This window comes from Sturnira hondurensis, unplaced genomic scaffold (genome assembly GCF_014824575.4).
Source record: "Sturnira hondurensis isolate 20B ecotype Veracruz unplaced genomic scaffold, ASM1482457v3 Scaffold0021795, whole genome shotgun sequence".
NCBI lineage: Eukaryota > Metazoa > Chordata > Mammalia > Chiroptera > Phyllostomidae > Sturnira > Sturnira hondurensis.
In genome coordinates this window covers 7,923,185-7,949,596 of record NW_028094426.1, presented here as the reverse complement: position 1 = coordinate 7,949,596, position 26,412 = coordinate 7,923,185, and the positions used below count along the sequence as shown (strand labels likewise).

The 26,412-nt window shown below is 38.1% G+C and overlaps 1 protein-coding gene across 2 annotated transcripts in view; it reads left to right on the top strand.

Moving 5' to 3' along the window:
- PIK3C2G (phosphatidylinositol-4-phosphate 3-kinase catalytic subunit type 2 gamma) overlaps positions 1–26,412 on the top strand; it is a 268,609-nt gene that overhangs the window by 23,627 nt on the left and 218,570 nt on the right. For both annotated transcript variants that reach the window (XM_037033809.1, XM_037033810.1), the window contains 2 exons: positions 10,532–10,646; positions 23,197–23,299. In XM_037033809.1, coding sequence (XP_036889704.1) covers positions 10,532–10,646; positions 23,197–23,299 — 218 coding nt within the window. The remainder of the gene's footprint in view (positions 1–10,531; positions 10,647–23,196; positions 23,300–26,412) is intronic.

The following is a 26,412-nucleotide window of genomic DNA, read 5'->3' as shown; positions in this document are numbered from 1 at the left end:
GAACTTTCTTCACACACCACAACCTAGGGTAGCTTCTTTTCTTGTTATGAAATAATAGCATGGGTAGCAAGCATATAACTTGCTTTTAGAATATTAAAAACAAAAACCAAATTTCAAAGATTCCAGATAAAAACTGTATATATAAATGAAAATGCATTAGAAACAACTATTTCATTATCATATAAATAAGGCATGAGGTAAAATAAGCTTAGATATATAGAACCGTATTAGCCCTTTACAGCCCAGCACAATCACTGAATCAAATGGACTCAAAATCTCTGGGAATGGATCCCAGGTGTCTGTATTTCATAAAATTTACCAGATAATTCTTATTTCTCTGAAGTTTTATTTTGAATGCCTTTAAAGTTGTTTAATATTTTATTTCATGGTTATAGTCAACTATTTTACAAAATAATAATCCGGTTTTTTGAACAAAGTTTAGTTGTTATTAATACATTTCTACATATCAACTATTGATTCTTGACAATCAATAATTATTTACTGATGACCCAATAAATATTTATCACTGACTTATTATTGTTACTATTATTATTATTATTATTGGGCTATTTCTTCCGTACTCTAGTCCAGGCTCTGAGTAGAGGTGAGTACAAATATAGCAATATGTTGGAATATTAATAGGACCATCTGGTTGGAAACGAACAGAAACCAACTCTCACTGCCATAAACAGAAAAAGAATAAACATTTTTAAATAATATAGGAATGTCTTACATAATTTAAAAGTAGGAATACAGCAAAAATTTGCAAATATACTTAAGGCACAGATAAACAAGTAGCCCAAAATTTCTTTATGCTTCTCACCACACCTTCTCTCTGTGTAATTGTTTCTCATGTTTCACTTGCTTTCTGCTGACTCATTTCCCTCAATTTTCCAGAACATAGGAAAACCCAGGCTCTCAAGCTTAAATTCTATTTGGCCAGCTACCTAAAGAAATTTCAATCTCTGTGTTGGATCCAATTCCAAATTTCTAAAAGCAGGATTCTGATTGCATAGCCCAGATCAGAGGTCCCGCTACTTAGTCCAATCAGAATGGCTTGGGTCAGGCTGGCTTCCGATGCTGCAGAAGAAAAAGTAATTGTGAACTAAAGAAACCACTCCTGTTCTTCCAATTTACAATACTTAATTTCCTACATCTCTCTCCCACTCTCCATATATTCCTTTGTTGAATTTGGCAAGCCAGAGTCCTTTTTTATTACTTTTATAAGAAGTTGCAGTAAAGTAATTAGGTCATTGAGTTTAGTGTTAGAGATGTATGGTGGTAAAGAGGATTGTTACTGAACAGAGGTCCAAGGGGGGGGGGGGGCAATACTTGGCCCACTGAGGGATGCCAAAAAACTGCTACAGAACAACAGGGGCCCCTCCCAAGGCCAGTATACTAATATCTACTGGACTCTTCTGTCCGAAGCCAATTGGGAAGACATCTCTCAATGCCAGAGATTTGTGAAAAGGAACCGAAATGTTTATTTAATGCTATTCAGGCCTAATGCCTTCATTAAAATATCAAAGCCTTTAAGGGTATACACCTAAACACACACACACACACACACACACACACACAGCGCTCCCTTCTCCCACTGTCCCAACTCCAGGTACAGTAAATCAGAAAAAGAGCACACGTCCATTTTTCAGGTGGCTGGCATTGTGAGCTGTGTCACCTGTCCAGGCAGGATCTCCAATTAATCCAAAGTCATGCAGTACCTTCCACTGGCAAGAGTTCTTTGTACCAAGTTCCAGTTAAAGTCTCTCCTGCTTTCCAGGCCACACGGCCAAAGGGAGCGCCCCAAAGCCGTGTGGGCCTCTTCTACCAAAGCTGCAGGGGTCCGCGCTCCACCAAAAGCACGTGTCTTTCTTCTTCACCTGGCTGCAGGGATCTCCATCCTGGCAAAGCTGAGTGGTCTTCCCTTTCACCTGGGCAAGAGGGGATCCTCACTCTGCTAAAGCCACATGGCTCTCTCTTTCATGACTGCAGGGGTCCTAACTCCACTGAAACCGCATGGCTCTCCCTCTTTCACCTGGGCAAGAGGGGATCCTCACTCTGCTAAAGCCACATGGCTCTCTCTTTCTAGCTGCAGGGGTCTACATCCTTCCAAAACAGCGTGGCTCTCCTAATGGCTGCTGTGTCTGGGTTTAAATCCCGGTGCCCATCTTCCTTTGCAGTCCCATTTCCGACTCCTCCCACAATCAGTTACACCTACCAGTGTTTCCGTATTGTTACAAGTTTACTGGGCTGCCATCCTGAGTCTGGGCAGGTGTGGCCCCANTGGCTTCCGATGCTGCAGAAGAAAAAGTAATTGTGAACTAGAGAAACCACTCCTGTTCTTCCAATTTACAATAGTTAATTTCCAACATCTCTCTCCCACTCTCCATATATTCCTTTGATGAATTTGTCAAGCCAGAGTCCTTTTTTTTTACTTTTATAAGAAGTTGCAGTAAAGTAATTAGGTCATTGAGTTTAGTGTTAGAGATGTATGGTGGTAAAGAGGATTGTTACTGAACAGAGGTCCAAGGGGGGGGGGGCAATACTTGGCCCACTGAGGGATGCCAAAAAACTGCTACAGAACAACAGGGGCCCCTCCCAAGGCCGGTATACTAATATCTACTGGACTCTTCTGTCCGAAGCCAATTGGGAAGACATCTCTCAATGCCAGAGATTTGTGAAAAAGAACAGAAATGTTTATTTAATGCTATTCAGGCCTAATGCCTTCATTAAAATATCAAAGCCTTTAAGGGTATACACCTAAACACACACACACACACATCGCTCCCTTCTCCCACTGTCCCAACTCCAGGTACGGTAAATCAGGAAAAGAGCACACGTCCATTTTTCAGGTGGCTGGCATTGTGAGCTGTGTCACCTGTCCAGGCAGGATCTCCAATTAATCCAAAGTCATGCGGTACCTTCCACTGGCAAGAGTTCTTTGTACCAAGTTCCAGTCAAAGTCTCTCCTGCTTTCCAGGCCACACGGCCAAAGGGAGCACCCCAAAGCCGTGTGGGCCTCTTCTACCAAAGCTGCAGGGGTCCGCACTCCACCAAAAGCACGTGTCTTTCTTCACCTGGCTGCAGGGATCTCCATCCTGTCAAAGCTGAGTGGTCTTCCCTTTCACCTGGGAAAGAGGGGGTCTGCACTCCGCCAAAACCAAATGGCTCTCTCTTTCATGACTGCAGGGGTCCTAACTCCACTGAAACCGCATGGCTCTCCCTCTTTCACCTGGGCAAGAGGGGATCCTCACTCTGCTAAAGCCACATGGCTCTCTCTTTCTAGCTGCAGGGGTCTACATCCTTCCAAAACAGCGTGGCTCTCCTAATGGCTGCCGTGTCTGGGTTTAAATCCCGGTGCCCATCTTCCTTTGCAGTCCCATTTCCGACTCCTCCCACAATCAGTTACACCTACCAGTGTTTCCGTATTGTTACAAGTTTACTGGGCTGCCATCCTGAGTCTGGGCAGGTGTGGCCCCACGGAGTGGAGCCAAACAACTCCAAGCTCTCACACAGGCGCTGTAACTCGGGGGACCAGCCCCCAGTTACATCCTGGGTAGAAGCCACTCCCTTCTCCCTGACTCAAAAGATGGCCACAGTCATTTAACATATCTATGAAACCAGTTAAAGGTTATAGATATGTTAAATGACCATTCTAGAGGTCAGCTGAGAAACAGTTGCTAATCAAAACAATTCTCAATGGCCCTGCTCCATTTGTTCCTTCCCCCTTGGGAGGGGGTCGGTGAGGACATCTTAATATTTCCTGGACACCCTGAGCTCTGGACCCCATTCCAAATTCTTTTCTGGGGCCCCCCTCCTGGCTGCACCCTGTTACAGGATGTCTGTATCCTCAAAGATAATTAAAAGTATTTACAAGGGGAAGGAATAGGAGGAAAGGATGAAGTAGAGATGAAGGAAGAAAAATTAGAAGAGAAAGGACACTTTCATTAAAACATACAGTGTAGCATATACCATTGTTAAAGGAACAGTTTTTCCTCTTTCTGTTTACATTTGAAGGGGTCTGCTGCTATGGTATAATTGACAATAGACAAATTAACAGCAAAAAGACAGGACATATTTGATACAGGGTGCAGCCAAGGGGGGGCCCAGAAAAGATTTGGAATGGTGTCCAGAACTCAAGGTGTACAGGAATATTGGAGGAAATATTGAGATGTCCTCACCCCCCCCCCAAGGTGTCAGTTGGGGGAAGGGATGAATGGAGCAGGGCCATTGAGAGCTGTTTTGCATAGCAACAGTTTTGTAGCTAACCTCTGGAATGGCATTTAACATATGTATAACCTTTAACTGGTTTCATAGATATGTTAAAGAGCTGTGGCCAAGTTTTGGGCCAGGGAGAAGGGAGTGGTGGATAAAACCAGGCTAGGATTGGGAACTGCTGCTCAGAGAGGGCTGCTTGAGAGCCATGTGGCTTTAGCAGAGTGGGGGCTAACCAGGCTGGAACTGGGGCTGCTTCTCTGAGAGAGTGCCTGCGAGAGAGCCATGTGGCTTTAGCAGAGTGAGGACCCCCTCTTGGCCAGATGAGGGGGAGAGCCACGCTATNGGCTTCCCAAGGGAGGTGGGGCAGGAAAGATTTGGAATAGTGTCCAGAACTCAAAGTGTATAGGAATATTGGAGAGACGTATAAGGTGTCCTCACCCCTTCCCCCCATAGGTGTGAGTTGGGGGAAGGGACACATAGACCAGGAACATGCAGGGCTGTTTTGTAAAGCCACAGCCCTGCAGCTAATCCATGGCCTGGTCATTTAACATATCTATAGCCTTTGGCGGGTCACTTGGATACGTTAAATGGCTGTGGCCATGCTTGGAGCTAAGGGGAATGAAGTCATTTCCCCCCAAGATGTGACTGGGGGGCAGATCCCCTGAGTTACAGCACCTGCATGAGGGCTTGGAGGAGATTGGCTCTAGGACATGGGACCATACCTGCCCAGACTAACAATGGCAGCCCAGTAAACTTGTAATAATACAGAAATACTGGCAGGTGTAACTCATCGTGGGAGGAGTCGGAAATAGGGGTACAGAGGAAGATGGGCACCGGGGGATTTAAACCCAGACATGGCAGCCATTAGGGGGAGAGACACGAGGTTTCAGCAGAGTTAGGACCCCCCCTGTAGCCATTAGGCGAGAGAGCCACACGGGTCTCAGCAGGGTGCAGAACCCCTCTTGGCCAGGTGAAAGGGAAAACCACGTAGCTTTGCCAGAATGGAGATCCCTGCAGCCAGGTGAAGAAGAAAGACGCGCACTTTTGGTGGAGTGCGGCTTTGGTAGAAGAGGCCCACGCGGCTTTGGCGTGCTCCCTTTGGCTGAGTGGCCTGTCAAGCAGGAGAGACTTTGACTGGAACTTGGTACAAAGAACTCTTGCCAGTGGAAGGTGCCCCATGATTTTGGATTAATTGGAGATGCTGCCTGAACAGGCAGGCGACACAGCTCACAGTGCCAGCGACCTGGGAAAAAAACGGACGTGTGCTCTTTTTCTGATTTACTGTACCTGGAGTTGGGACAGTGGGAGAAGGGAGCGCTGTGTGTGTGTGTGTGTGTGTGTGTGTAGGTGTATACCCTTAAAGGCTTTGATATTTTAATGAAGACATTAGGCCTGAATAGCATTAAATAAACATTTTGTTTCCTTTTCACAAATCTCTGGCATTGAGAGATGTCTTTCCAATTGGAGGCGGACAGAAGAGCCCTATAGATATTAGTGTATCGTCCTTGGGAGGGGCCTCTGTTTTCTGAAGCAGTTTTTGGCATCCCTGGGTGGGCCAAGTATTGCCCCCTCCCCCTCGGACCCTTGTTCGGTAACATATGTACATATGAGATCCCCACATACCTGATAGGTTCAGAGACAGAAAGTTTAAAAGATGTGTGTATGATACTGAGCTAAGGATGAGTTAGGGCATCGTGGGGCTTCGAAGGAGAGGGAAGTCGTTCACGGTACAATAAAACAAGCAGATGATCGGTAAATATGTGCTTGCTCAGTCCTATACATAGCTCATCAAAAGTTGCATCTGGCCCAGATTTAACTCTTATTATGGGCGAGGCCCGAATTTAGATTCTTTAAGGAGAAATAAAAGTTTCTCATGTCCCCACATGGTCTTGATTACCTTCAGCTCCAAATCATTGGCACACCAAACTGGCACATCTTGGGGAGGCCTCCTCTGAACTCTTCCACTGTGCTCCCTTCACAGCTTTATGTTAGCATTTTACTAGTGATACAGAGATTCCATAAAGAACGAAAGTCTGAATAGTGCCCTGTCTACATAAGAACCATCCAAACATGGCAGAGAATTTTTATGAGTTTATTCCGGCCACACTGATGACAATTGCAGGGAAGCAAAACTCCCAACACACTGAGAAAATGCTCCTGAGAATGGCAGTCTCGCAGCTTATTTTCTACAGTAGAATTGGAGGGGGAGACGTAGGAAGGGTTGCATGAAATCCCCTGATAATAGATGCAGGGGACAGGGAAAGCAAAGCAGAGGAGCCTCTGGCATTGAATCAGTAACAAAAAGGAGAGACACATCATTTCTTTACATTGGAAGGTACAGGGTCGTTAATAATTATCACAGCATATAAAGATGGTGTTCGGGGAACAAGATAGCAATGAGGCATTCTGTGGTCTCTGCTCTGGTGTGGTGGGTGTGCCCTGAGGGATCTGAAATGGAGGTTCTTCTGACATTTCAAAGGTATGTCATTTTAGATGCAAACAGACAATAGACAGACGGATTGATTGATCGTTATTAAGGAAACTACAGACCTAGGACATGACTACCCACGATGACCTCCTTTCAGTTAAGACATTTTATGTTCATCTCACCCTACGTGGTTACTTTTGATCTCTGAGCTTGTAGGGCCTGCCCTGCTGGCCCGCCCTGAGCTTGTCAGGGTTAGTATGTGGCCCCTTTTCTGTCCACAGTATCAAGAATGACTTTGAAAGAAGAGAGAAGCTATTACTAGAAACTTAAGGAATAATACAAATTTAGATAGTAAAGAGGAAGATGTGGGTAAGGAGTGTTCATCTCAAGAGAACTCTTGTTTTCCTCAAACTGAGGAAATGGAATCCTTCCAGAAGACCAGGTTTCAAGCAAGGAATTCTCTGTTCCACCGTCTTTATCTATAACTTCAACAAAGTTGATTCCCATGTCCTTATTTCCAACACCAAAGTCATTCTAGAGCCAGTGTTTTTACTTTCACTACTTTATAGATTTGGATCATTCACAGATGGAACTATTATTATGAGGTCTCTCATCTCCAAAGTATTGGAAGCGGAAGTCAGTTTGTAAAGATTAAAGGGTAATTGAAAACTGTTTGCAGAAGTTACCTGTAATAACAGAAGAAATAATTATAGGAAAAAGAAGAAAGAATTTCCACTGACACTATAAACCTCAGTCACTATTTAGCTGTACATGATCAGCTACTGATTCTATCTTCAGAGTCCATAATCCTCAGAACGTCTGCTGTTTTGCTGGAGTTACAAAAAAACTGTAAAACAACCTTGATTGTAGCCCAGTTCAAAGGTCTGGCTCAGTCCACACAGTTCACTTTCAAGACGCCAGATGTACAAGGCAGTTCCTCTGGGATGGCGTTTCAAACTCCGTTTTGAAACGGCTCCCCTTATTTTACAGAGAGATCACAGATGAATATATAAAAGATGAATATATAAAAGAAAGGGGCTTTAACTGAGGGAATTGGAGCCCAGTGTAAGAAAAAGAGCATTGGAGAAGTAAGATTTAGTAAAAAGCAATGATATTTAACATCTCAAAAGTGATGTAAAAGAACAGAGGAGGATGCCTAAGAAATTAGATTTAAGGTGCAGAGTACCATAATTAAAGAATCTCAAATGGGCCTTAGCCTTCTATATATAGTCAACAGATTGAGAAGAATTCCATGGGATGGAAGACTACAAGAAATTGGGAAAAGAATTATGTTGGCTGCTGAAATGAAGGCAAAGGTGTAAAATCTAACTTTTAAAAAGCCACAGAACCTGTTGGCTTACAATATGGATGAAAAATTTAATTCACATCGCTAATGGTTGGCTTCAAAGAGAAAGGTGATAATTTAGGTTTAGACATGCTGAAATTGAAGTAATAATAAAACATCCAAGGAGTAACATGAATCAGGTAGTAAGACATATGAAAGCAAAGAACAGGAGAGTAACAATAGCTAGAAATTGGATTATGAAGTCCTTGATGTACATGAAAAGATGATTGTGGTGAAGTGATGAATTCATGATTGCCCCATATGGCATAGGGGATACTGGCTTGGAAACAGGAGAATCAAGTTAGCTAGAGTGAACTGGTATGTTGAAGATGTTTTCCTGTATCATACACTGGCGATGCTCTCCCCTATTTGTCAAAGCCCTTATGGTCATGATTGTTCCTGTGGCCATTTTTTTCCAACTTCAATTCATACTATTTCATTCAATATTTCCAAGCAGCAGTGTGTTTAAGATACTTTCTCCCTGTCAAAGTATTTCCATAATCCATAATTCCCTGAGATCTTTACCATTTGTTTTTCCCACCACATCTTTAATAATGTCTTGACCTACCATAAAGACCTACATTTTGAAATCATTGTACTCTTCCTTTTTTTTTCATTGTGGCAGGTCCAGCATATCATTTGTTCTACTTTTTGTTAGCCAGTTTGTATCAAAACTTAAAGTTGTATCAGTAAATGAAGCCACAGCAGGGCAAACACCTCAATTGCCAACAAAACACTACTCAGAGAAATGCAATTGAGTGTTTTAGACACATATTGTAATAAACCAGCTTGGCTGTTGCGGGCACTATTAAATAGCACATGCATGTAAAATTTAGGGAGGAGGAGATTACAGAATGTAAATATGAAAGGACAAGGTGTTACCGAACAAGGGTCCAAGGTGGGGGCAATACTTGACCCACCCAGGGATGCCAAAAACTGCTACAGAAAACAGGGGCCCCTCCCAAGGACGATACACTGATATCTATAGGGCTCTTCTGTCCACCGCTAATTGGAAAGACATCTCTCAATGCCAGAGATTTGTGAAAAGGAAACAAAATGTTTATTTAATGCTATTCAGGCCTAATGTCTTCCTTAAAATATTAAAGTCTTTAAGGGTATACACCTACACACACACACACACACACACACACACACAGCGCTCCCTTCTCCCACTGTCCCAACTCCGGGTACCGTAAATCAGGAAAAGAGCACACATCCGTTTTCAGGTCGCTGGCTCGTGAGCTGTGTCGCCTGCCTGTCCAGGCAAGATCTCCAAGTAATCCAGTCATGCGGCACCTTTCACTGGCAAGAGTTCTTTGTACCAAGTTCCAGTCAAAGTCTCTCCTGCTTTCCAGGCCACTCGGCCAAAGGGAGCACCTCAAAGCCGCACTCCACCAAAAGCGCGTCTTTCTTCTTCACCTGGCCGCAGGGATCTCCATTCTGGCAAAGCTGCGTGTTTTTCCCTTTCACCTGGCCAAGAGGGGGTCTGCACTCTGCTGAAACCGCATGGCTCTCCCTCCTAATGGCTACAGGGGTCTACATGTTTCCAAAACAGCGTGGCTCTCCCCCTCACCTGGCCAAGAGGGGTTCCTCACTCTGCTAAAGCCACATACCTCTCTAGCAGGTACTCTGTCTCAGAGAAGCAGCTCCCAATTCCAGCCTGGTTCGCAGCCACTCACTTCTCCCTGGCCCCAAACTTGGCCACAGCTATTTAACATATCTATGAAACCAGTTAAAGGTTATAGATATGTTAAATGACCATTCCAGAGGTTAGCTGCAAAACTGTTGCTATGCAAAACAGCTCTCAATGGCCCTGCTCCATTCTTCCCTTCCCCCAACTGACACCTTGGGGAGGGGGGGAGGTGAGGACCTCTTAATATTTCCTCCAATATTCCTCTATACTTTGAGTTCTGGACACCATTCCAAATCTTTCCTGGGCACCCCCGCTTTGGCTGCACCCTGTATCAAAGGCCCTTTACATTTTAGTATGCTTACACCCTGAGTCCCAGAGAATGTAGAAAAAGAAACCACATGTTCATTAAGGTTATTATAAGGTTGCCCAAGGGAGAAGCGTAGGTGACTCCTGGTTGGGAAAGGAAGAAGAATCGGCTTTGGAGAGTTAGAATCAAGAGCACAGTGGAAATGATAGATTCAGTTTAGACTCCTGGTTTGTCGCTTATCACTCACTATGCAATCTCTTGGGCATCTCCCAAGTCCCTAAGGTTAACCACAGCAGAATGTGTTTTATGCACAGTTACAATGTACCAAAGATTTTAACATCAAGAATACAATACATAGCTCTATTATGCAATATGCAGTCAGGCTAATGAAAAAAATGTGAACAACATTTTTCAAAAATATCTCCAAATCTAATGAAACCAATAAGTGAAATGCATTTCATTTCAATTCCTCTTAATGGAACTAGACTGTTACAATAGGTCATAATTGGACATAATCACTTGTTGTGCCCCCAAACTTTCTCCTAGCCAATATATATGATAAGTTTGTATTAACTTTTTATTATTCACCTTTATTTTTAGCTAATTGTCTTGTCAAAGACCTGATTACAGAAATTCTACATTGTTGCACAAATGTCCAGTTATTCCACAAAGATTGTCTTCTAAGTATATGTGGCTATGAAGAATTCTTACAGAAGTAAGTAGCTTGTAGAGGTAAATCGTGATCATTGTGATAACCTACGTCAAGCAGCACTTACTTTTTTCCCTTTAATCAGACTTTGTACAAGCATTGTACCCTCCTAACCAGAATAATTAAATCAAATGTGGCCCCTTTAAAGTGAATTTAAAATGTCATGAGCCACATCAACAATCTTATTCTATTTTGTATTTCGTGTGTTCATGGCAACATGTATTTGATTGACCTGTGACTGGGGTGACCAACCATCCATCCCAGGTTTCCCAGGACACGAGACTTTCAGTGTTGACATCAAGAATATCCTGAGAAAGCCAACTAAACTTACCTGTGATAAAGCTATTAGTGTTGATCACAATTTCAAAAGACAAATTATTTTGTAATAAGTAATTTAAAAAACTGGAATATTAGTATGTTAAGTACTGAGTTTTAAAAATCATATAGGGTTTGAGTATGATAAAAACTTCTTAAAAATGTAAATGATTTAGATTTACAAATAATAATAATGAATATTGCGCATATGAAAACAAATTATATCAATATACATAGGCTGTGATATTCAAAGAGTAAGCAGATCCCTGATATATACATATCCTTCAATTTCCATTAGGCAATAAGTGACTATAATCAATCTATACTAATATTTGGCAACTTTATTACTTTAATAAAACCCAGGTAAATAAATTTTTAGTAACATTTCCATAGGGTAGTGTGGGGTTGACTTTCCTCGCAAGTCCCCCCGTGTGCCACGGATGAAAGTAAATATGACTGAGACATGATGTGATCTGCTTAGGGAGGAGAAGTAGCCATTTTCCCAGAGGAAAAAGGCCATGAGCCCCCTCCTCCAGGGCCTTTTATTGATTTCTAATACACAGGAATACAGGTTGGCAAGGATCAAACAGTGTATAACAATTCAAAGAAGTCTAAGCGTTTAGTATGAGTCAGAGTCTGTCAGGAACAGAGTTTTAGGGTTTCCTGCTCGAAAACCCTTAACATATGAATGAAAGCACTCTTAGCAGAGCAGATTTCACAGGTTTATCAGGAAGTCTTTGTGATGCCAGATTTTTCCCCAGGACACACTCTAGCAAGGCAAGGAGCTGCACCTCTCCCCAACAGGTATTCAGGCTTAAGAAGATTAGAGCCAGGAAGCGCTTCTCCCAAAGGACATGGGAACTTGAGCTATATCAAAGCCAGGGGGTGAGAGTCCATTGCTCTTTGTTGCAGCCCCCTCCCCCCAGTCCTTCCATGAAGGCCCCCAAAGTGATCCTGTCTGGCTTAGGTTGCCCCCTGCTGTGAGGGGTCTTACCTGTCATTGACTTCCAACCAAGCTTTGGGGGCAGGGAGAGGAAACCGAGGCAGCGTTTGCTACCAGAGGTCTTCCCTCACCTTTAGCCACAGGGGTAGAGATATAATTCCTAAAACCAGGCAGAGCGGTCTACAACAGGGTAGTAAGTTTAAAAATACCTTTCTCATTTCATTATTCAGGAAACTTTTAAAATGATGAGAAAAACCTGTTCTCAAGTATGACAACTGCAAATACTTATGTGATAGAAACCACAATAACTGTTGGTCCTGAAATTGTTTGAAGGCCTAACTTGAAAATATAATATGTAAGAAATTAAATATTTTTCTGCTGATATTGCATAGTTCTTCTAAACAGGAAAGAAATGCAGAATAAAATTATTAATAAGGTGTATTGCCATTCACATTTCCTCTTTGTGTTTCTGTGAATATGTAAAGACTGGCAACACTCAATGGCTAGGTTGTGTCTTCTACCAACTGACATATGGTATTGACAGCATATCCGAGGAGCACGGAGAAACACTCCAGTAATGCAATCTTATACTGAGTACCCATTCATTACATTTCATCTTCTGAATGTGCAAGTCTCCAAATGTATATCTGGACATTGGCTGATCTCTAACATTTGATGCAAAGAACAAGAAACTTTATTAAATATATTCATTTAGTATCATCAGTAAGAAGCTTCCCAAAAACAAAAGTATCGAAGAAGAGAATTTTGGAAAAGTATAATGTGGACCTTGACTTACTTAAAATTTTGAAAGGATAAGTCATCCACAATTAGACGGCTAATAGTTGACTGCTGAAAATGTTGTATATGTCATTCTACTCTTTTTCTTCTTGCTAATATAAACAAAATAGACTTCTAAAATGTTTTCATGGTCAGCTATTTCTATTAAAATTTATTTACCTGGGTTTTAGTAAAATTTTAAAAAGTTGCAAGTATTAGTATAAGTCGATTATAGTAATTTATTTCCTGAAGGAAATTAAAGGATGTATGTATATCAGGGTTTGCTTACTATTTGAGAATAACAGCTTATGTGTACTGCTATAATTTAATAAGCAAATATTCATTAGTGTTTTTTCTAGTATCGAAATCTACCAGATTTTTTTTTGTTCCTATGCCATCTATCTAAAAATATGTTCTTAAATATTTGGAAATCTTCATAAAGTTTTTCTGTATCAGGAACAGAGGTAACATATAATAAGTTAATAATGCAATAAGTAATGGTTTAGTCTCCAGCAGTTGTGGTACTACAAATCATTAGAAGTATTTGACTATATTTTATTGTAATAATAATAATAATAGCCACTTATCTGTTGTACAGAAATACTTATATAGTGTATATTTCACATAGCATGATTTCTAACAACAACAAAAGAAAAAAGGAGCACAAAAAACTAAATTTCCAATAGTACTCCTAAATAATGATAAAATAGGTCATGACCATAATTTTATTATAATATGGCATTGATTTAGGAGATTAGTAAAATATTGCATCACATCTAAATATAAAATGTATTATTGCTTTTAGGGTGACAAGATACCTTTATAAACCATATTTTAATATATTAATTTTTATTAAAATAAGTATATTTCTATTTTAAATATAAGACAAAGCTCTATACCCTAAAATGTTAGAATAGTTACCCTTGAAAAAGGACTATAATACAGGTATTTATTCTTCTTTTTTAATTTATAAAACTTCTACTATGAACCTGCTGTTTTGCTATCAGGAGAATAAGAAAATAAGTTATGTCTTTGGGAAAACACATTTAAATGACAGTATAAATAATAATGTATGCTTAAAACAAGTTAGAAAGTAGAGTAAGGAGACCATTACTGAATTTATGAAAGATTGACAGAGCTTGAGCTAAAGTCTAGCTGGAGTATCCAAACATTTGGTGTCTCTGGGCCACACATCATGCCCAAGAGTTGTCCTGAGCCTCACATTAAATCACAAACACTAATGAACACACACAAAAAAATCTCATAATGTTTAAGTAAATTCATGATTTTGTGTTGGACCACATTCAAAGCCATCCTGAGCCTCATGTGGCCCATGGGTCACAGGTTGGACACCCCTGGGCCTAGGCGAAGGGGCTAAACAAGAGGTATTATTGACATGAAGGCGTGAAAATGGTGGGATTCATGGCACTGGATGACTGACTGTGTGGGACTGACTGCATGGGAGGGAGAAGTGGGTGATGTTGACCAGGTTTGATGGTGAGCTGAACATCAATGACATAGATGTCAGAGCACCATAAGTTTAAGGGGTGCAAGACAATGAATCAAGTTTGAGACATGTGAGTACGTGAGTGCCAGGGGGCATCCAACTCCAAGAAAGTCGATGAGATTTTAGGGAAACAGGCCTAGGTCAGGGAATCATTGGCTCTAACATGGAGCGAAGTCTTCAAAACAGATAAGATCACATAGGGAATATGACCAAAAAAGTGCGCTGAGAACATCAATATTTGAAAACTGGAAGGACGTAGACGAGCAGAAAAATGAAATTGAGGAAAAGCAATATAAATTGTAGGATTCCTTAGAAAATGTGTTTTTCACAAAAAGGAAAGAGAAAGCTCCAAATACCAAGTAAATGTGCTATCAAATGCTGAAAATAAATATTGAATGAAAGATTGAAAAATCACCGTTAAAATTTGACAATTGGGAAGTTAGCTACCCACATAAGAGTAGTTTTAGTAAGATGAAGAAGAGAAAAGCAAGATTGCAATGAGTTAAGAACAATGGAAGATGATAAATAAAAACACATAAGCAGGCTACACTCTCAGAAGTGATGTGTGGTGAGAAAAGCCAGGAGAAAGATGGGGGTTCGTGTGCTGAGGGGAACTGGTCTGAAGATTTGAAGAAAATGGATAACAGATACCTGATGATATTCACTAGTTGAGGGGAAAAGCCAATAAAGAGGGAAGGATTGAAGGCACAGGACAGATCAACGGTGAGCTAAATTCTAGGGTGGTTCCAAGAAGTCACCTGAAGAGGATAGTGGTGCTCTGAAGGAAAAAAATTCTCTCCCCGATGACAAAGGCCAGCAAGAGTTCAAATGAATAAGAATTTAAAATTTTAATACCCCCAGAATAAACTATGCTTTTGGAAAAGTGGAGCTTTGGTAAAAGTAGGGATGTTGAAGGAAGTGGCATGGAGATGATAATAACAGTAATAGTAACAAAAACCGGAACAGAATCTACTTCCTTGTTAAAAGCAAGAATTTTCACATGCAGCACCATTCATTTTCATGAGAGAGAAGCATGATTACTCCCATTTTACAGATGGGAAAGTTGAGGCTGGGAAAAATTAAATGACTTCCTAAAAGTCATAAAATTTGGAAGCACCAAGGTCAGGATAGCACAGGTTTATCTGGCCCTGCAGCCCACAGTCTTCCCAGTCTGGCAAAGCCTACAACATGATACAGGGCAGCTTGGGAACAAATTACAGGGGCAATGACCATATCCTTGGGCACTAAACGTGGGTTTATAGCTCAATACACATCATGTAGATATAACACAAGAAAAAGAAAGTGTAATGTACAGGACATTTATTTTCTGACAATTAAGATTTTTAAAAATCTTTAATCAGGAAATGTTTAGAAATGACTTGAACTAAAGAAAATTGTAATTGCTAAAAGTAGTCTCTAAATGTCATTTCCAGATTTTTGATTAAACAAAAATTAATTTATTTTTGGAATTTTAGGAATGTTCAAGGAAATAAATAATATCAAGATACATTTTACTCACTATTGGTAATGCTACTCCTTATTACTGTTGCTTTGGAGAAATGAGTTAATCTCCTTAACTTCAATTTATTTACCTGTTAAAAATTAAATTTTTAATATATTTTCTACATTATAAATGTGTGTAATTACATTTTAGTCACCTTTAATTCCAAATGTAAAAATTATATTAAGCCAGTACTAGTCTTTTTATTACATATGGATTGCTTTGAGCTCCTGTAAAATGTGGGCCTTAATAAATTAAAAATATACAGTTGTTAAAATATAATGAATTAAATAGAAAAATACCTCTCTCACAAATAACTATTACTTTTATATTATTATGTAGAAACATTTTTCACTTTAAGCTTTCCTCATGTTATCAGAACTATGCTTCTTAATCTGTTCTGTTTTAGAAAGAAAGCGATACATTATATTTAGTTGCTACTTTTAGCAGTGTCTCATCTACATTGGGTTAGATTGGGGTAAATCCTTCATGTTTAAACTCCTTTGTGTCTTCCAGGTGGTATCTTTGTCTTTTAAACCAGTCACAATAAGTAACTGCTCTCTGAGCTAATCAAGTTTTCAGGAAGTAGCTAAGCCTTTTGTCATCACAATTAAAATGTCAATAGTCAGGATACTTTTCACAATTTGACAATGGAACATTTGTGACACTGTTTTTCACTTCTTCCTACGTCATATTTTTCTATCTTCTAACTCACTTGTCTTTACTAAGTTTTGTAAAGTAATGCATAATGTTGCATCCACCAACCAAGAGAACAAATGTTGGAGACTTTCAGGATTTCAAAGATGTTACTTTATTGGCCACGTTTAACCTGAGCAGGGGCGAACTCTCCTGTGTCTCAAAGTGTCCAGAGACACAGTGACCGCAAGGGCTGCAAACGAGAGTCGCGCACAGCCCTTTCAGCTAAGTCCTTATATAGAGGCAAGCAAGCGTGGCACAGAAGCAGATGTGGCGGTTAGCTGTTGGTTCGCAGAGCCCCAGCGTGGGAACAGGGTAGGGTCTGACTCAACTGAGAGGAAAATTTTGAAACTAAACAGATGGCAATCAACTTACAGGATGTTTGCTAGGGATGCCGGCTCCTTGGGGCTGAGACTATTTTTCTTGTTCCCAACACATAAAATCTTAAAAGGGGAGTTAATCTAAATAAATACAATGCTAGGTAGGTAGGTACATGGACAGATATGATACATAGATGGGTGCAAATTACACATTTATTTACATTTATATTGATTCATTAAAACAGTGTTCTTGGATTTTAACATGTTCACTAGTCACCCAAAGATCTTGTTAAAAAAACATTCTCATTCAGTTGGTCAGTGATGGGGCCTGAGACTGCATTTCTCAGGCACTTCTGTGGGGTGCTAACGCTCACGGTCCACTGCTCACATTTCAAGTAGTATGATATTAGAGAATATTGGTGAACAAAGAATTCAGACTGTCTGAAAAAATATGCATATTTTTCCAAAAAGGCATGTTAAACAAAAGTTAAATTTAATCAACAAAGTATTTAAGATGTCACTTTGTGACATATTGCAAAATTAAGAAAGATAATCTTTCCTAGCCTAGCAAGCCAAAACTTCCTTTATCAGTCAACTGTATTGTTATGGCAACTTATTTAGCGTTCATCTTAATTTGGTATCTCAAATTTCTCAGGTCAATTCAAACATTCCATTCTCTCTCTTTGCTCTCGCCATGGCTCCTCTTCTCCCTGTTTAATGTTCCAACAATCATGACAGCAAACTTTAATACCATGTTTGCATAGCTATTCTCAAAAAATGAGATATAATGTATCAATACTTCAATTATATCTAATACAGCATCATTATCACTATTCTTCTCAAAAACTGCTTTATACACAGTTTGATGACAATATTAAAGAGTCAATTAGGGGGGCGAGCAGGGCTGGGAATATAAGACAGAAAACTGTACTTGAACAAGAATTTTTAAAAAAAAGTCAATTAAAGAACTATGACAGAAACTTCATTAATTTTTTCATAAGCTTATGGTAGCTTAATATGAAGTTGTCAGCAATATGAAGAATGGAATACAAAACCAAGTTAAGCTAGAATAAATTAACTAGATAACAGAAATTCATTTAAAATATATTAGCAGCTTTCTTCACATTCCTGGTCTGTAAGCCCCCACGTTAATTTCCATAGTAGGATGCCCCTTTCAGTCCTCTTTTTCCCGTGATCTCATCCAGTACACAGACTCCACTGGGCTCGTGCAGTGGCGGGCTGGAGGACAAGAGGACTTTTTTAATCTTTCCTAGTAGAGGTAGCACAGATCCAGAGAACGAGAGACAAAAAGACTGTTTGCTGAGGTGGTCCTGCATCCTGCTTTCCATCCAGAGAGTAACGGATCGCTGTAACTCCAGCTGGACTTGCAACCATTTTGAGTTTTTTTTCATTTATAAATATATTTATAATACACAAAGTTTAGTAGTACTTCATAATTTCATCTCTTATCTAGACCAATATTTACCAAGAGTGCAGGATTCTGTGTTTCATAATCCTAACCTATGTGATTTAAGTGATTTTTCTAACAAAAATCTTGCTATAGGTCTTGCTCTCTAATTCACCTGAAAAATAATTTTCCTTACCAGCTGCAGTGTGAAACAATACAATTTAGTAAACCTAAAAGCTTTTGCTGAGTAAAACATGACTCCATTGTTATCAGTAACCAATGCAGTAGTAAACAAGATCAGAATTACAAGAGCTGAAAAATCTTTCTTAAAAATTCTATCGTGCTTGGGCCTATAGCTAGGGCCAGGTTTTATATCTTTGGCTTAAAAAAATAAACAAAACAAAATTTTATTATGTAACTGATTTTTGTTGAGGAATTTCAGAATCCAGCGTGCTGAAAAAATGTAAAAATGGAAGAAAGAAAAAACTAAGATAATTAGCAATCGTCCTTTATAACATTGTCATCTGCGTTCTTAAACCTAAACTATGCAGGCAGCATCTACCTCTTCACTCATCAGCAGTGAATGATCGGTGGGATGTAGCTGTGTACTTGTGGATGCCTTTTCTGTCTTCTGAACTCTCCTACTAGAGAAAATGCTGAATACTTTTGATTAGAGTGAGAGAGTCCTTTTCAAGCATCAAGTCTAATTAGAATATTTAAGTAATCTTCTTAGGAACACTTGTACTATTAAAAATGTTTCAGCTAATCTTGGGATAATTTGTATTAATTTATTCTTTAAACATTTTATTATAAATCAGAATTGCCTTTATTCAAAGTAAAAAAAGACTATTACCAGCAAAATAAAGGCTAGGTTATATTACATAAATTTTAAGGTAATGGTTTATATTCATTGCAGTAAAAGCTGAGCTTTCTATGTTTCTGGGAGGAGGGACTGAATCTTTTTCTTCTCCATAAAATTAAGTACTTAATTTAGCCAACTTGGACAAATTGATTATTTTCAGCCCATGCAGAACAGCTGAAGTATTTCAATATTATAAACTACTCTGTTATAACTGTTTAGACGCACTTTGAGCAAAGAAATACATTCAGGTGTGTCTCTTTTATATAATTTTACTCTGCTAATTATAAAATCACCAAGTGAGCTATAAAGCCACCATGGTTCACTGAAAGAATCATGTTACAGTGGTGGAAAGAATGTGTCACAACTTTGAAAGCTCTCATACGTGATAACAAAAGTGTGTTCTATTAATGAATCATTCATTAAGAGCATCTTCAGTGACTTCAATTTAGTGTTCAGGTCTTCAAAGTACTTTTCTCAGCATTTTAAAATTAACTTTGGTTTCTATCATTAATAAATAATTAATAATAATAATAATAATATCATGCACACTTGCATTTTATTCTAACCAATAACTTTACTGGAATAAATGCCCTAATATGTAAGTACTCTCTATATGAAGACATATAGAGAAAGCAATTTCTCTAATTGCTTTCTTTTGAAAGCAATTCCCCCAAAGAAAGAGCTTGTGAGAAATAAAGTCGTTTATTATTAAAAGTTACATGCAAGAATTATGGCATATTTTAGCTCCAACACTCTAAAAACTTTTATGATCATGCAACAGACTTAATAAAAAGAGTCACCAAGCTGTTGCATGTTTTTTCCAAGAGGACAAGGCAAATCAGAATTAAACGTAGGTGTATAATTGAATTTTACTATACCTAAAACTATAATAGCAACATAATAGCTATAGAGTTATTTTTGTTACTCAGAAAGTGTTATTTACTTCTAAAAATTAAGATTTATTAAATCACTGTCCCACCACCACCATCAGTTTTTAATTAATTGAAATTTAAATAACCTACTACTCAATTTTTCTTAAAGGAATTAGGTAGATAATATTTGAATTATACAGTATTTCAAATTAGCCCCTATCACCTTATCAAGGCTTCAGTGTGCTATTTTAATCTTAGTTCTTAAATGTTTTGCATTAGTAAATTCCACAGAATGTTTCTCCTCAGAAGTCTTGTGGAAAAAACTAATGAAAACTTGAAATAAAACAATATCTGGACTATTTATCTCTTGGGTTGGTGACTATATTATCAGTTTCATATACAATACCCCAAAAAGAACTTTGTGGAGCTTAGTATATATTTATGCCAAAGATACCAATTCCAGCTTCACTGCTACATTTCTTTCTTATGCCTCTCTGTCTTTGTTACCTTTATTTATGTAGATTTTTGTTCTATAACATTTTGTCTTTTGTGAATGCATAGCTTAATAGGGCATCATAAACTTGAAAATATTTTTAAAGATTTTATTTATTTATTTTCACACAGGGAAAGGGAGGGAGAAAGAGGGAGAAAAACATCTATGTGTGGTTGCCTCTCAAGAGCCCTCTACTGGGGACCTGGCCTACAACCCAGGCATGTGCCCTGACTGGGAATCGAACCAGCAACACTTTGGTTTTCAGGCCAACATTCAATCCACTGAGCCACACCAACCAGGGCTAAACTTGAAAATTTTTATAAAACAATTCTCCTAGATTTAAATAGCCCCTGCTTTGCAGTATATGTAATTTCATTTTATTTTTGAGTAGAGACACAAAGGATAGTTGTCTTTTTACAGGCTGGAGGGAATTCTTAAGAAAAGTGGGGCAAGTGAATAGATCTCTCAGGTCCATTGGTATCCATTCATGGCCCATGGAGGGTCTCTGATCCAAACCATGCCTCTCCTCTATTAACCCCCATGGCCGTAAAAAAATCTAGTTGTAGAATTTAACTTATACGTGGGTAGACAAGTATAAGTTAATGTTTAACTTTCCCTCTTTATGGTCCCCCTGAGAGAAAAATAACAATAAACTTGAGGAGCACTGGGTGAGAAAAACAAATGATCACATAGCTTTACCTATGTTGAGTCAGCAACAAACAGCAGCTTGCACATAAATACAGGGTGGTTTTTATTAGCTACACAGCTTACTAGAATTAAAAATATAGTAGCTGTATTACAGAAATTTTTAAATGGCAAATACCAAGGGAATGTGTGTTTATGTATACACATGTGCATACACAAAAGTGTTTGAAAATGTTCTGTAGAATACTAGAGTATTACCAATATTTTAGTATTTGGAATGTTTATCTTGCATTTCTTAGTCAACCTAACTGTTAAAAGTGAGCTTAATTACTGAGTTTTCTTAAAGAAATGTCCTCAATAACTTTCAGTAATCCTGACTCTAAAAATTTATAAAATCTAATTGGAATATTTTTTCTATATATGACTAATATTTCACAATACATCTCTGTGACAACTTACTATACAGACTAATAAAGAATATTTAAACCAAGTTATCCTATAAAATAACAATATGCATTTATTCTAGTTAAAGAGTAATGTTCATAAATGTGTGTTTTCAAGAATTCTTAGACTGATAGGAATCAATATTTGTAGGTGGGACCCCATTTAGGATATATTTTTTGCCCACCAGGCAAATTTGAAGTATTTGTGTATCATTTTTGGGGGTGTTAAGGTGGTTAATTTCTCTTCTATAAGGTGGTTAATATAAACATGCTGCTTTGAGACACTTTAAAATAACATAAGCTATTTATGAATAGGAAATAGGAGTAATTATGTGCAAGGAATCAGCTTCTTGGTGTTCATCTTCAATGACAGGTACGCTCATAACAGTTCCTAAGATAGCAACTAGCACATTTGTTTGTTGCAAGAATAAATAAATGGATGTTCAAAACTTTGACTTACTAGTATAAATGGGAAAACAACTGTAAGAATTTGTTTAAAATACCAATTGTGAAAATGAAAACATTTACTGAGAATTTCATAGATACCATCATAGTAATGTGCTATTTGTCTGATATTGTTGGAAATAGATGGTCCCAAATAGTTAGTGAATTTTCCAAATAAATGAATACATTATCTTAAGGGCCCCCAATTTAATATAAGATATTTTTTGTTGATATCCTTTATATATTTAACCCAGATAATTAAACAAAGTACATTAACACAATTCAGTCTTCTTAATGACTCAAAGTCACTAGAAATATCAAAATTCAAAGCTGTAGAAGTGGTCATAGAGTAAAAACTCTTTATTAAAAAAAATAGAAATCAGATTTCTTACATTGTAAATCATTAATTCATTGTTCTCATCATTTAACCTACCATTAGCAAATATTTACAGAGAGAGAGAAAAGCAAGAAAGATAGAAAAAAGACAAAAAGGAAAGAGGAAGAAAGAAAAAGAGAAAGAAAGAAAGAGAGAGAGAGGAAGGAGGAAGGAAGGAAGGAAGGAAGGAAGGAAGGAAGGAAGGAAGGAAGGAAGGAAGGAAGGAAGGAAGGAAGGAAGGGAGGGAGGGAGAGAGAGAGAGAAAGAGAGAAAAGGAAAGAAAAGAAAGAAGAAAGAGGGAAGGAGGGAGAAAAGAAGGAATAGAGGGATGAAGGGAGGGAAGGCAGGAAGGAGAGATGACAGGTGAGAGGATGGAAGGAAGAAAGGCAAAGAAAGAAAGAAGGAAAAAATATAGTACATCATTTGAAATTTCTGAAATATAAAGGGATATTTTTCTGTTTAATCTGCTTGTCCACCCTTTGACATAGACATTAATACCCCAACTCTGCAAAGGAAAATATTGAGTTTCATATAGTTTAATTGACCTGCGTAAGGTTGTGTAGATAGTAAATCTGTCTCTGTAGCCCATGACATTCCCACCTCACCACTCTGCTTCTTCCGTACAGTGGTGCCCACATGCACTTTGTGGCATTGGCCCGCAAACGTGCTGTCCTTACCTTTGAGATGTCTGGGTAAAAGTAACTTTAAATATGTAAAATATTCTTTATTACAATGTATTATGTTTACTCAAAAGACATCTAATCATTTTCTAACTTAATGCATTTGAAAATATTTGTCATATCTTGTAATTTAAGTATGAATAAGAAACATATATAAAACTAAGGATATATATAAAACTTTTACCAGACACTAAGGTCCAAATTAAGTCAGAGAGGAAAACAAACAGTTGGGGGATATTTTGGGAGAAAATGATTGTTTATATTTTTTCTTCAGTGATCACTTTTTAGGGAGCCACAAAATATTTCAGAAAGATAAATCTGTTATTCAACTTAATCTGAAGAAAAATAAGGACATTCCAGGAAAGTTATCTCGAAAGGTAAGATGTTCTTAATATTGGTTTTAATTTCCAAACTGATCATTTTAAGGACAATATTCCTATCCTTAGGATTGTTGCTGATTTCTAATTACATAGCCTAATGAATATATGTTCATGTGAGTGTATTTATCAAAATGTAATAAAATATTTATCGATATGCCTGCTAACAATTTGAACCAGAGCAATTGCGTAAACAATTTACTGCAACCTCAGGATAATACTAAATCAATAGGTCTCTTGGAAAAGTGATTTATGAGAAATTATTGAGGTTATTGTGTTCATACCATCAACAAATCCACTAGAAAGTGAATATAATAGAAAATGTGAAAGGGAAAGCAGTGAAAGAAGAGAAGGAACACAACTCTCATTCTGTTTGAAGACAATGTCTGCATCAACACAGTTTCAATCTGGACAGATTAATATTCATAATATATAATAAAACTACCTAGAAAGGAATCACTGTGCTTTAATGACACAGTTCATGCTGTTAGATATGAATTGTATTCCCTGTGTGATGTCTTTAGTTACTTCAAACCCAAATTGCACAGCATGCAGTGAACTTTGAAATTCTGGCAGATTTTATCTTCCAATTACCTGCATTAAGTAAGAATCCCAGCACCCTGTCATTTACATCAGATAACAGATTTCCAGTGCCACGACTCTTTTTTCTTAGTCTGAGATCTTTCATCATAAAATGTGTCAGATGGTACATTAGGAGGCAATATATCTAAGTGGAATATAACATAATGAGGCCAAAAGAGAGCTATTTAGAAATACCCTTTGGAACTGGTTACCCAGCTCAGCCAGTGCTGAAAGCTCCAGGGCTCTGCCTCTGAAACCTCACAAAGAAACATTATAAAGTACAACTAAAACTCTCAGTGTTAAAAAGCCTAAACGTCTTTACAGTGTCCTCCGTGTTGATAAAATAAAGCTAACGTCATCATTTTCATTTAAACACGAAGAAAGAGAGAAAACATATGATTCTAATTTCTACTCTTGTTTAGAAGATTCATGTTGCTAAGAAAAAAAAGTTATCTCATTGGTAGAAAATCACAGATCACTAGCATTTCAGTTACACGTAAATTTGAAGTTTATTCTTCAATCCATACAACTCCATATGGTTTATGACTTGGACTTGAACATTTCTATCACGCTGAGTCTTCACAATAATTTTAAGTGATAAATATTATTAAAACTAAGGCCATGAATCACAGGGACCCCCGTGACTTTCCCCAGATCATACTGATGGGTGGGCGAGCCAGGGAACGTGGCTTCGAGCCCCACTAGTGGGTCTGCACAGCTCATACCTCATTATACCTCATGCTTCCCCCTTCCGCAAACGTTTTAGATGTGAGTTTCAGAGCAACAGATTCAAATTGTAGATATACATGTGTGTGTATGTGTGTATATATGAAATACATTTTCTTTTTTTCTTAGTTTTGTATTGTTTTCCTCTGCTATATTTACATACCTGAATCTCTGGGGCATAAATAGGTGTCCAATGATAGTCACATAAAGTGCCAGGCATTGTTATCAGTGCCCTACATGTATTGATTCACAATAGCTCAAGAGCAAAATCCAAAAAGGTAATAGTTACTATTACTTTTCTTTTCAGATAAATGAAAGTACTTTAAAAGGTTATTTGAATGGCCCGATGCCTTACAGCTAGTAAATAACAGAGATGGGATTTGAGCAAAGCTAGTCTGGTCATAGAGCTCACTGTATTATAATGACAGCCAATACAGTATCTTTGAGTTGTTGTCATCACCAATGTTATCATATCCATGCATATAGTCACCTCATGGTTTAAAGTGTATAGTTGTCAAGAAATGCCTGCTTTTCAAGCTGTCATTTGGATCAGAGTGGGAATTAAGTTACATGATTCTTTTTTTTTTTGCTTTCCAAGCTTCAACTCATGAATCTATCTTTTACAATGACTATAACCAACTCTTAGCTAATTCAACAATTTATAGGTAAAGAGTATAAATGCCTTTTCTCATCCACAAGTTTTCCTAGCACTTACACTCTTATGCAAAAATTGATAATATGTGTGATGGTGTAGGTATCTGTATATTCACCATTCACTCAGATTTTCTGTGTACCTGCTGTGTCGCAGGCCCTGTGCGAATGAGTAATTAGTGTAATGAACAAAATCAGTGAGACCTCTGCCTGCAAAGGGCTGAATGTCCCGGGGGGCCAACTGGCTTTATTCTCAATTAAAGGCAGTGGTGACATCCACGTGGGCTATGAAAACGGCATTCTTTGTCTCCATCTCCCCAAATCCTGGCTCTTCAAGGATGTTTTAGTATCACGTTGCAAATGAGAAGACATCACATTTTATTAAAATCTTTAAGAGTTTATTTCCAGGTACTACATATATTCTATATGTATAAAATCTAACAAGTGATTAATTCAATAAATATCTTTGCATGCCATATATATAGTCTTTGCCTTAAAAGACCTATAGAGGGAAGAAACAGTTCAGTGAACCTACTTAAAATTCAGAATCATGTCTTAGAGCACATGTATGCCTGGACTCTTATTCATTTGTTCATTAAACATGCAATAATTGAGCACTTACCACGAGACAAGAACTATTCTAGGCACTGGTGACATGGAGGCAAACAAGCTACCTCAGTACTTGTTCTAGAATGTAGAGTTCACATTCAAAAAGAAGAGACAGAACATTTAAAAAGGTACATAAACACTTTGATAGAAATACGTGCTTTGAAAGAAAAAAATAGCCATGCTTTTAGAGTCTGGAGTGGGAACCCCTGATACAAATAAATATGAAGGACTAGTGTTGGCATTGTTTTCATTTATACATCCTAGAGCATATAGGTTTAGCTCTGACCGTAAGAAATAAGAAGTATTAAATTTACTAACTTGGCATCTCTTTTAAAAGCCAAGATTCTGGTTTCATACTCCCAAATTCAAACATCTACTCTTGGACATATTCGATTCACTGCACCTGAGTCTTCTCATTTAAAAAATGTGAATAATAATAGTGCTTACCTAATATGGTTACTATAAGAACTCAATTAATAAATATCAATAAAGAGCTTAAATAAGTTCCTGTATTTAGTCAGAATGATATAAATATTAGTTACCAA